The sequence below is a fragment of the Macaca fascicularis genome, chromosome 11 (assembly GCF_037993035.2).
Source record: "Macaca fascicularis isolate 582-1 chromosome 11, T2T-MFA8v1.1".
NCBI classification, from domain to species: Eukaryota; Metazoa; Chordata; class Mammalia; order Primates; family Cercopithecidae; genus Macaca; species Macaca fascicularis.
The window spans coordinates 77,268,776-77,281,091 of NC_088385.1; the positions used below are offsets into that span (position 1 = coordinate 77,268,776).

Below are 12,316 nucleotides of genomic sequence, written 5' to 3' on the forward strand. Positions count from 1 at the left end.
GGGGCCATGGCTGCAAGAGGCTTTTTGTGGAGCATTGCTGTCTGTGCAATGTCCTTGGGTACTGTGACTCTAAGAGGGGACACAGAAGCATGTAGAACTTTTTACTTTTCCAACTATGGATTTTTTTTTTCTTTTTAATACAGAGGATTTTCATAGTTAGTTGTAGAAAAATTTGTGAAACACGAGGGTAAGAGAACTTCAGCCTTGGAAGGCATTGATGCAGAGGAGTGAATGCTTGGTCTCTATTGAGGAAGAGATCTGACCCTGAGGCTAGTACACTTATAGCACACTCAAGGGCCCAGGGTTCTCTAGAATAGTGCCCAAGCCACCTCAGCCACTTCATGGCTGTGGGCTTTGTGCAAAGCCCTTAAGCTTATGGACCTTCATTTTCTAGTCTGGAAATGGAATATAATATGTCTCGCCAGGTTATTGAGAAAATTTAATGAGAACGTGTTCAAAAATGCCCTGCAAATGTCAAAGTGCTGCACAGATGGAAGCATGTGGTCTTTACAATCTACATACACTCCCGAAATGGGGCTGTAGGTGGAGGGAGTGAGGCTGGGGGAGAAAAGAGATTGGGATCTTCTTCTTTCCTAACTGAGGTTCTTATGCTCCTTTGCCAGCCTATCTTAAAATGAGCCTCAAGATGGTCACCTTCAAGACCAGTGAGATTTGTTTTAAAATAACAAGTCTTAGAAAATATCTATATTCAGTTCTTTTTTTCTCTTCCTAATGTGTCATAGTTATTTCCCCTTGTCAGATTAAAGTCTGGTTTTTTTTTTTTGTGGGAATATAGTGGGGAGGAGGGTGGCCTATAACTTTCAGTCTATAACTCTTACCTCAGTCTGGACCATGTGAACCCTGTGAAGTCTTAGGTCATGCACTGCTCCGTAAATGTCCACAGAGTCTTTGGAGTCTAACTGCTGGAGGATTCGGTCCAATGCAATAAAGGTTCCAGTCCTACCCACACCAGCACTAGAAGAGATGGCAAAGGAAGATCGAGCCTTTTTATTAAATTTGCCTTTCAAGATTGCATCTGGAGACTCTGGCACAATCTTTCTTTTCCCTTCCCAGTTAAGGGAGAAGATAGGAATATTTCCTTCTCTCAATGTGCTCTTTTTCTCTCAAACAAGTTTAACCTAGAGTCCCCCAATCCCACCTCCACATAGTCTTCCATCTCCACTCCCTTCCTGTCCGTCCTCCACCATAAGTCCTGCTCTGCACTTACTAGGTATCATTTCCATGCATGTTTTTAATACTTTTCCTACATAAAGGTAAATCTATAAACAACATTTATGTTTCAAAAATCTACTGAAACGGTAATATACATGCTTTAGGTATCTTTTTGTCAACTTTCCTACTCAATATTATATTTTCAGATTTATCTATATTGCTACATATAGATCTTCTTCCCTCCCCGAGTCTTGCTCTGTTGCCCAGACTGGAGTGCAGCGGCACAAGCATAGCTCACTGCAGCCTCCACCTCCCAGGCTCAAGCAATCCTCTCACCTCAGCCTCCTGAGTAGCTGGGACCACAGGCGCATATAACTGCTCCCAGCTAATTAAAAAAGATTTGTAGAGATAAGGTCTCCCTAATAGTTGCCCAGCCTGGTCTCGAACTCCTGGCCTCAAGTGATCCTCCCACTTTGGCCTCCAAAGTGCTGGGATTACAGGCAGGATATACCACACCCAGCTGATCTAATTTCTTTTAATTCTCTCATAAACCACTGCTAATCCAGTGGTAATAAGATCATTTAAAATTTTTCTCTATTAAAACATGTGTTGCAATGAACATGAATATATGTGGAGATTTCTCAGGGGTCGAAACCTAGAAGCAGAACTCTTGGGTTGCTCATGGGCACGAACACCTTCAACTTCACTAGGGATTGCCAAATTGCTCCCCAAAATGGTTGTAGCATCTGGGGATTTTTGATACGCACATTTATAAGATAAAGGACAGTTCTCCAGTGGTCCTGGACAAAAATGCCTGCCATTTTTCAAAAAGCAGAAAGCTCTGAGGTGAGTGCCTCACCTTCCTATTAAAAGTGTCAAGGTTCCAAGGACATAGGAAAGCCGGGCACCTAGGGTGCTGGGCTGACAGGAGGGAGATGAGTACACTTGGCATTTCTCTTACTGCTGTAATTCCCTGCTGCATATTTATTAGTGCCATTCGGTTAGGGCTATCAAAGTATTGCTGCAAACATTAATTAGCTAAATACCAGGCTCCCCAGAGAGAGAGATTTCACTTGTTAGGTTGATTTTCTGGACAGACTGAAGCAAAGAGAAATCAAGAGAACAGAAACTTAAGAGAAAAAATTAGGTGCTACAGATGGCAATTGCTATGCTGTGGTTTGAATGTTTGTGTCGCCTCCAAAAATTCATGTTGAAACTTAATCTTCAGTGCAACAATATTAAGAGGTAGAGGAGGTGATTAGGTCATGAGAGCTCTGCCCTCATGAATGGGTTGGAGGGAACTAGCTAGGTCCTTTTGCCCTTCCATCCCTCCCTCCATGTGAGGACACAGCCTTTGTCTGCTCTGGAGGACACAGTGACAAGGCACCATCTTGGAAGCAGAGACCAAGCTCTCAACAGACACTGAACCTGCCAGTGCCTTGATTTTGGACTTCCTAGCCTCTAGACTGTGATAAATAAATTTCTATTATTTGTTATCCAGTCTGTGGTGTTTTGTTTTAGCAGCACAAATAGACAAAGACATGCTACTAGACCCGGAGGGAAGATTAGAAAATAATCTTGAAGGATAGGTAGGACTTAGGTGGAGAAGAGAGATAAAGCCATCCCAAAATGGAAGAATGACCAGAGGCAAGAATAAGCTTGTGTGCTCACTTTCCTGGCTAGAATGGGAAGGGAGTTGTTGGGAACTTAGATTGAAGGTGATATGCCTGATGATGGAAAGCATGGAATTCCCATCAGGACTTTGGATTTCAGAAAGTAGAAAAAGAGCAAGAGGGAGAGAGAAGGCTGGAGAGTGAGGGTGAGAGAGAGCTACAGGGGGAGAAAGTGAAAAAGGAGAAGTCAGGGAAGAGGAATGACGTTGGCAGAAGGGGAGGAACGTTATAAAACCCTGTGGGGGTGAGGCAGGCTGGTTGGTCCAGACAAATCCTCCACCTACCAAATTCCCCATGCTTACACATTTTTCCACAGCCCCCTTATGGCTGCCATTTTATTGGCTGCTAGGCGTCCCAGTACCTGCAGTGCACCACAGTGGGCCCGGCACCTGGGCTTCGGTTGATGTAGTCCCTGACAGTTCTCACAAACTGGATCAGAGACTGGGTGGTTTCTGGGACTCCATGGTCTGGCCACACTGTATAGTGAAAGTGGCGGATGAGTCTGTGTGCATCAAGCTGTTCCTCCTGTAAGAGCAGAGAGCAGGATAATAAGAGGAAATGTCCAATGCAAACCTTCAAGCTTGACAACTGAGCCACGGAGCAATTCCTCTGGGCTGAAACTACAAGAGAGGAACCAGCAAAAGTGGGATTCACAGATTTCGTTCATCTCCCCAAGCTCGGTTGTTAAATGAAGTCAAGCAAGCTAACATACACTGCATATCTTAAACTCCCGGATGGTCCACTCAGGCAGGACGGACTCTGAGAGCATCTGCAGGATGAGGTCCCCATAGTAGAGGGAATCTTGGTCCGCTGGCCAGTAATGGTCACACTTTACCTAGAACAGGACAGACAGAAAAAACGTGAGTCCGGAAAAGTTACTCCTTTGTGAACCTGCGATTTCCCTCCTCCAAATGTCTTCCTGAGTTAGGAATCTGGGATCAGCTGCTAAAGCAATTTGACCATCTACTTTATATTAACCTTCTCATGGCCAGTGCTGAAGCTGAGGTGCTGCTCCAAGTGAAGGGGAGAGCCTGCACAAGGAGCACCCCTAACGCCAGCCTTTGGGTTCACTCATTTTTTAGGCCCAGTGATATATGGCTTGAGGTTTTGGTTTTTTTTCCCCCCCTTGGCATTTCAGTTCCACTAGCAGGTAAACTGTGGTTCACAATGTATTGTTCTTTCTAAAGAAATATCTAGTTGGGTGCAGGAAGGCACTGTCTTCCTGGCCCTGCTTCATTCATATTTTTATGTCACTGTCCTAACGTGGGCCATGTGCCAAGAGATCTTTGAGAAGTTAGAACATTTAGCTAAGCTCGTCTTTACATGTACGCAGACAAGGGAAAGAGGATTGTAAGCATATATTTACTGAGCGCAGATACTGGGTACTTCACATGTAATCCTTTTTTTTTTTTTTTTTTTTTGAGATGGAGTCTCGCTCTGTCGTCCAGGCTGGAGTCCAGTGGCGTGATCTGGGCTCCCTGCAAGCTCCGCCTCCCGGGTTCACGCCATTCTCCTGCCTCAGCCTCCCAAGTAGCTGGGACTACAGGCGCCTGCCACCACGCCCGGCTAAGTTTTTTTGCTAATCTCCTGATTTCACCTGATAGATCTCCTGACCTCGTGATCCACCCCTTCAGCCTCCCAAAGTCCTGGGATTATAGGCATGAGCCACCGCGCCCGGCCGTAATCTCTCTTTTAATCCTCAAAATAACCATATAAAGTGCAGGATGATAAGTGCATTACAAGGGGGGTTGCTTAATTTGTCTGGATTATTCTTTTACTTTGTGTCTGCCAACACAGTCTACAACTCAACTTCTCCTTTCCTGGGAGGGGAGGGGCAGGCCCAGTGACTCTGACCGGGTCTCTCCCCCAGCCATACACTGAAGAATGGATTGGCCAAGTGGCCAGGTAATCTTTTGGTGTAATGGGCACTGCCAGTAATCCCAGTCCTCAAATGGAAACAGCTTTGACTGGAACTTTAGACCCAGAATCAGAATGAGGCCTCACTTGGGTTTCCTATTAGAGTCGTTTGAACAGAGTGGCGTAAGTCACTAACAATGTTCTCACGTGATCCCTACTTGGTTTTGCGGGGTTGCACTTTGATGATGGGGCAGAATTCTGTCCAGGTGGCAGAAAGCAAAGCTTGGATGGCAGGAAGGCTGTTTACTCACTCGGCCCTTCTCAACACACTGGGTCACCATGACAATGTTGTGAACGTTTTGTTCCCACACCATTTTCCAGAAGTCATCCTTGGTGCCAGGAAGCGGTCCCTGAGTGACAATGTATTCTCTTCTGAAGTTGTTGCCCTGCAATGAATTTACAATATGGAGAGTCAGAAACAATGGGCCTCTTCAGAACTATAAACAAAGAGTTCTTCAGATTAAGATGATAGGGAGGTCTCTGCCAAGTCTGACTTCAGAAAAAGATACTAACACAAGTGTCAAGGCTTGGGAGCAGGAAGGACAAAGGTCAGGACATTGAACTAGTGTTAAGAGCCACATTCCCTTTTACTTGCCTGGGTCTATTCTGAAAGCAAATGGGGGACTCAGGCACTGATCTAGACAACACTTCACCCTCAATTATATGTGTGTGTCGGGGGGGCATTTGTGTAGACTGTTTGCGGGACTGTAATCAGGCTCTTTCCCTATTTAATGTAGAAAAGTGTTAGTCATTTTGGACAAGCAATGTCAGAATAATTTGGTAAGGTAGGTCATCCACAGGAAGCATCACGGAAGAGAAACCACTGTCCACTGCGCGTCTGCCATCTAATGGACTTATTTAATCCAAAGCACTGTCCAAGAGCGGGATATTTTCATCTCCTTCTGCATTCCAGCAATGACAGCAATTCCTTGTCGATTCTATTCGAAGCTCTTTCTCTCTCCTCAGGGTCTCCACATTATGTCACCCCTGCCATCGCCACCCCCACCCACGCAAACACTGCCTCTCATCTAACCAATCCTTACTTATCCTCAGCGTGGTGCCTGCTTGGCTGAGCCTTCTTTTATCTTTCTCTCTCCTGGGGGACATTCTCCTCCTAGATGCCCCATGGCAACCTCTAGCCTCTTGCTGCTGAGTGCGGTTCTCAGACCAGCAGCACTGAAATCACCCAGAGGCTTGTTAGAAATGCAGACTCAGCCAGGTGCAGTGGCTCACGCCTGTAATCCCCACACTGGGAGGCCGAGGCGGGCGGATCATGAGGTCAGGAGATTGAGACCATCCTGGCTAACACGGTGAAACCCCATCTCTACTAAAAATACAAAAACTATTAGCCGGGCATGGTGGCGGGTGCCTGTAGTCCCAGCTACTCGGAAGGATGAGGCAGGAGAATGGTGTGAACCCCGGAGGCAGAGCTTGCAGTGAGCAGAGATCGTGCCACTGCACTCCAGCCTGGGTGACAGAGCGAGACTGCATCTCAAAAAAAAAAAAAAAAAAGAAATGTAGACTCCCAGGCCCTGCCTCAGCCCTGCTGGATCAGAATCTGCCTTTTCACAAGATTCCCCAGATGATGCAGACATCTTTCAATGTAGGAGAGGCACTGCTGTGGCAGGTTTCTCATGTCATTGTCTTTTTCTGCCTCAACTCTTCTGAGAGTGCTTTTAGGGTTGGGATTCCATCTTATCCCATGCCTGTAAACAGCTCAGTGTTTGACTTACAGTTAGCGCTTAATTTCTAAGTGTTTATTGAATGAGTGGATGGTTGCTTGAGGTAAATATTATTATCTTCAGTTTTTGGAAAAGAAAATGGAGGCCCAAAAAGGTGACATAATGTACCCAAGGTCACAGAGACAAGGGGCAGAAGTGGGATTCAAACCTAGATTTGTTTGATCTGAAAGCTTTTTCCACTGCAGTGTGCTGTAGGAGGGTGGCAAGATGCTAACCAAAACCAGAGCCCAAAGATTTGATAAAGCCTTTGAGTTGTGTCTGTGGTTATGAAGATTCCAAATAACATGGGATCAACTTCTCTAGCTAGGCAGCTTTAGCGGGAGGGGGGGGGGGTCCATCTTCCTTAGGAAGCTCTCATCTAGGTTAAGGACTACAGAGAGTAGATGACCTATGAAAATGGATCCTGGGCTCATTATAATTTCATTTGACTATAGCCATTGTGAAAAATGTGGCTTAGCAGGAACTGAATTGGATACCCTATTTTTTTTTTTATGGCATTCAGACATGCTCTTCTGAAATCTACAAGTGTTTCCAAAGCTAAGAATAACGGGAACATGCAGGAGTGGCATCTCCTGTGTAGCCACCCACCAAAGCCTCATCCCGAACACTGGCCTAGTGGGTCACTTACAGGGATGTAGCTGGCATTGATGTAGTCAGAGCAAGGATCATCATCTACATTGGACAGCTTCACTCGTGTGGCATCATCTGGAAGGAGAGATTTGCCGCTGAGTCTTGGAGTGATTTTTCTACAGTTTATGTAATGTGTGTGATGTGCCTTAGCTCTGATCCCCACAACAGCCTCCGATGGGAGGGGATCTTATCTCCAGTTTGCAGATGAGGCTCAGACAGGATAACTAACTTGCCCCACATTGCATAGGTGGCCTATAACCAGTCAGACACAGGAGACAACGTGAAGCCCCATCTGTGCTTCCTTTTGTAACATTACGATATTTGCCTGATGGAGTGGCCGGCTCCCTTTGACTGCTGGAATGAACACAATCCAGAAAACCTACCTTCTATTGCTTTACCTAATGGGGTAAGGAAATTTAAGTAGAAATTGCTAACCGAAGACTTTGCTAAGCAAACCCAGGTCTGCTTGATGTCAGAGCTCTTGCTGTTAACCCCATTTACTGCTTAGCCTCCAAAGAGAAGCAGTAGGATCACATGGGGGAAATGTCAATAGCATAACAGGCCTTTCATAATCAGAATTTAAACTGGCTATTATCCCTCTGGAGAGAAGTGCAGGAATATACAAGTTACTTCTTATTAAAGGCATTCAGAGCTGGAGATTGTCCATATCCAGTTACATTCTATTTCTTTAGCCCCATTTCGTTTTTGGAGAAAAATGCAGAAATGGCTGGAGGAAGACAGTATTACAAATTCTGACACAAAACTTACAGGGCAATATATTGTTGTATCGATTTTTCCCTCTATTCTCTGGCAAGAGTGCAATATCACATGACTGGTTTCGGCCCACATCTTTTAATTCCTGTTAGTTCAAAAATAAGTGTGTAAGTGGAGGATATGAAATAGAATAAAGCAAATCATATAGTCCTGGAGATACATAATAATATGAAAATAGATACACTAGCTACAGTTTATGAATGCCTGGTATTCAACATGCATTAGCTCTGATCCCCACAACAACCCCACAAGGGAAGGGTTCCTCTCACTATTTTACAGGTGAGGCTCAGACAGGATAACTGATGTGCCCCAGGTCAGCCAAGTGGCAAACCTGAGAATCAAATCCAAAAGCTACGTGCTTTTTGCAAAACCACAGTATCTCTCAGCCAAGCAAACGGCCAGGCTGAATTATCTGACAGCATTAGGTCTGCATTTGAGATTTGTTAATTCTTCTTTACTGTCTGATCCAGGTAGCCTTTGGTTTGCTGTGTTATTCTGGAGCTCAAGCTGGCCTCTAAGATTAGATGGTGTATTGTTCAGGGCATAGTTTAGGCATAAAAGAGTGCTCAGCTGAGATTCTAAGCAGCCTCCTAACTTCTGAGCCAAATCAGCCTATGATTACACAGTAAACATTAGGAAGGAAATTCTGCTAAGAACTAGGGATGCTGAAGCTTCATTCTGCTTGAGTTGTACCTCGTATTCCTTGGATAGAAGGTAGTTGGAGTCAGCCTGTAGCTTCATGAAATGCCCTTCAAACTGATTTATTTTTATTGGACTGTAATTAAAAATGAAACAAAAAGAGAAGAGAGTTACTGCAGAAAAGGGAAAGTGCCATAACCATTCTGACTCATATTTCAAAGGCAGATAATATAGTCATTAATGTGTTCTCTCTCTTACCAAGAAGTTTTCCGGTTACTGTGAAGGGAAACCAAAAGAAGAAGACTTTGTTAGCAAATTTCACATAATACCATCTTTCAACAAATTATATGAAGGCAAATGTGGTGCTTACCCTTTCTGGCCCAGGTTTAAGTGGACAGATAATGGTCGATCCCTACGAATGCTCAGACGGGCAGAGGGTCTTTCTCGACCATGGCTGAAACATAAGGGAGAGAACTTTTATTCTGATGATGATACTTGGCTTGAACACATTTTTCCATTTATGGTAAGGCTGTGCATGTTTGTGCAAATACGGATTTTTCAGTATTCATGTAGATTTGCACTCAGCCAACATCTCTCTGAGGGAGGGAAAGGAAAAAGAATAAAGTAGATCATTCCCACCCCGAAACGGATCTCTGCAAAAACTGAAGATTTGTCTCCTGGTTTTTGGCTACAGGTTATAATCACTTCCCACATTCTCAATAAAACTTTGCTTAAAAAAAATCCAGTAAATTTCAGATGCCAGACACGACTTCAATAAAGAGGAACATGTGCCAAATTAAGAAAAAAAATTCACTAAGAGAAGAAGGCACGACACTGGGGCCACATGCTATTTGGTTCTTTTTGGTCCCTTCTTAAATTAGGATGGCAGATATGGACTACAAAATGGCGATGTCAACCACACTTTTCAGGATATTTCAGAAGAGCACTTGGACATGCAATTTGCAAACATCTCTGTCTTCATGAGGATATGAACCACACACACACACAAATATTTTTTTTCCTGTGCAAAATGAGTCACTTCATCTTTAAATAAAGCTATAGATGGCCCCTCAGTCCTTTGGCAAGGGACGAATTCATCAATGGGATATAAAAGAACTGAGAAAAGTGAGTCATGGCTTTAGAGTTTGACTTTTGTTTTTATTGAGAAAACAGTGACAATTTAACCTGGAAAGATTAAATTATTTTCACTTCTTAGTTTTCAGCCTAAAGGGAATTTTCAGTTGCATTTTTAAAGTTGTGGGTCCAATCATGAAAAGGAGCTTTGTACTTACCTCACTTTCTGTCTGCAGATCAATAAGGCAACAACAGCCACTAGCATGCCAATTAAAAACAGACCAGCACTCACACCTTCAATAGCTCCAAACAAGGGCTCTACAATAATCCAGATAGAAACAACAAACGCAGGTGGGAAAATTAGTGCTAGGGAACCAGTAAGAAAGCTATTGAAGCCATATCTCCCAAGTAATGTTATTACAAATAGAATTCAAGTGATGCCCATGATGAGGCATTTACTTTCCAAAGGCTAGGAGTATGCACCTAAGAAGATGAAAGGCTGGCCCCCACCCGGTAGCAGTGAGGCCAGGTGTCACTGTATACTTTTGAAGTTAGTGGCGTATAGCTTCTAGAGGTGTTTTGGACTTTGTACTTGTATATAAAGCTTGGGGCACCTAAGATAAAGGCCATAAGTTTGCCACCAAGATAAAAATGCAATTTCATTTATATGAAACATGTTACAAAGCATTTGGGGCTTTGGAAAATCCAGTGGATTGCTTGGAGCTATTTTAACAAAGTCTTATTTTTATTATCTGGTATGGTACCGCTACTGGGAGTTTATGAAGTGGTAAGAGTGGCCTCATTTTTAAAATAGCTTTATTGAAATATTCACATAGCATGCAACTCACCCATCTAAATTGTACAATTCAATGGTCTTTTGTATAGTCACAGAGTTTTGCAAATGTCCCCACAATCAATTTTAAAACATTTTCATCACCCTCAAAAGAAACCACATACCTCTTAGCAGTCAGTCCCATTCCTCCCTCCTCACGATCCCTGGCAACCACTAATCTACTTTCTGTGTCTGTAGATTTGCCTATTCTGGATGTTTCATAAAAATGAAATCATAAATCTGTGATCTTTTGTGACTGGCTCTTTTAATTGAGCATAATGATTTCAAGGTTCATCCATATTATAGCATATACCAAGACTTCATTCCTTTTTATGGTTGAATAATAGTCCATTGTATGGATATATCACATTTTGTTTATCCATTCATCCATTGATGGACATTTAAATTGCTTCTACTTTTTGGCGATTATGAATAATGCTGCATGAATATTCATGTACAAGTTTCTATGTGAACATATGTTTTCATTTCTCCTGGGTATATACTGAGGAGTGAAATTGCTGGGTCGTATGGTAACTCTAGGTTTAATATTTCTATAAACTGTTTTTCAAAGCAGCTACAGCATTTTACATTCTCATAAGCGGTGTATGGAAGGTTCTGATTTCTTCATATCCTCACTCTTGTTACTGTCTTTTTGATTATAGACATGCTACTGGGTGTGAAGTGGTATCTTCTTGTGATTTTGATTTGCATTTCCCTAATGACTGCTGATGTTGAGCATCTTTTCATGTGCTTATTAGTCAACTGTACATCTTCTTTGGAGAAATGTCTATTCAGAGCCTTTGCCCATTTAAATATTGTGTAATTTGGCTGGGCACGGTGGCTTACACCTGTAATTCCAGCACTTTGGGAGGCCGAGGCAGGTGGATCACAAGGCCAGGAGTTTGAGACCAGCCTCACCAACATGGTGAAAACCCGTCTCTACTGAAAATACAAAAATTAGCTGGGCGTGGTGGTGCGTGCCTGATGTCCCAGCTACTTGGGGCGCTGAGGCAGGAGAATTGCTTGAACCTGGGAGGTGGAGGTTGCAGTGAGCCAAGGTGGCATCACTGCACTACAGCCTAGGTGACAGAGCAAGACCCCGTCTTGAAAAAAAAAAAAAAAATATATATATATATATATATATAAAATACTATATATACAGTGTAGTTTGTGTTTCTATTATTAAATTGTGAGGTAAGAGTTCTTTATATGCTAGATATTCAGCCCTTATCAGATATGGGATTTGCAGATATTTTCTCCCAATTCTGTAGGTTGTCTTTTTACTTTGTTGATAGTGTCCTTTGAAGCACAAGCTTTTTATTTTAATTAAATCCAAATTGTCTATTTTTTTTCTTTTGTAGCTTACGCTTTTGGTGTCATATCTTAAAAGCTATTTTCTAATCCAAGGTTACAAAGAGTTATACCTATGTTTTCTTGTAAAAGTGTTACTGTGTTACCCCTTAAATTTAGGTCTGTGAAGTGGCCCATGTTTGAAGTTGCATTTTAAGACCTTAGATTTGTTTGTTCCATGTTGCCTTTCAAGACTTATCAAATCAACACAATCATCTTTCCTTGAGTGTCGTTAATATCATTTTTTGAATATACGTTTACTGTCTTCCTGTACTGGACTACATGCAGTTTTTGTCACGTAACAATATATCAAAAAGGAAAGAATTGTGTTTACAAAGTCCCTACATTAAATTATAAGTAAAGACATCTAAATCCGCTTAACTGTGTTCTCATCCCCCTTTGGCTTGAAAAGTGGGAGATTATCCCTATATTTGGCATAAATAGATTGGAATGTTTGTGAGGCTGAGTCATCTTTTGTCATGCAGCACGAGAGATGGTTTTAGCTGTAAAGA

At 42.8% G+C, this 12,316-nt stretch overlaps 1 protein-coding gene across 8 annotated transcripts in view; it reads right to left on the reverse strand.

Moving 5' to 3' along the window:
* Positions 1-12,316, reverse strand: part of PTPRB (protein tyrosine phosphatase receptor type B) — a 124,242-nt gene that overhangs the window by 15,422 nt on the left and 96,504 nt on the right. For 5 of the 8 annotated variants that reach the window (XM_065524567.2, XM_005571537.5, XM_005571538.5 and 2 more), the window contains 10 exons: positions 9,841-9,940; positions 8,919-9,002; positions 8,807-8,824; positions 8,603-8,684; positions 7,904-7,994; positions 7,134-7,210; positions 5,015-5,149; positions 3,559-3,681; positions 3,208-3,371; positions 840-975 (listed from right to left, as the gene is read on the reverse strand). In XM_065524567.2, the coding sequence (XP_065380639.1) occupies positions 840-975; positions 3,208-3,371; positions 3,559-3,681; positions 5,015-5,149; positions 7,134-7,210; positions 7,904-7,994; positions 8,603-8,684; positions 8,807-8,824; positions 8,919-9,002; positions 9,841-9,940 (1,010 nt within the window). Of the gene's footprint in view, positions 1-839; positions 976-3,207; positions 3,372-3,558; positions 3,682-5,014; positions 5,150-7,133; positions 7,211-7,903; positions 7,995-8,602; positions 8,685-8,806; positions 8,825-8,903; positions 9,003-9,840; positions 9,941-12,316 lie in introns of those variants that run through there. The other 3 variants (XR_012420454.1, XR_010579499.2, XM_074007417.1) reach the window with 3 other exon arrangements.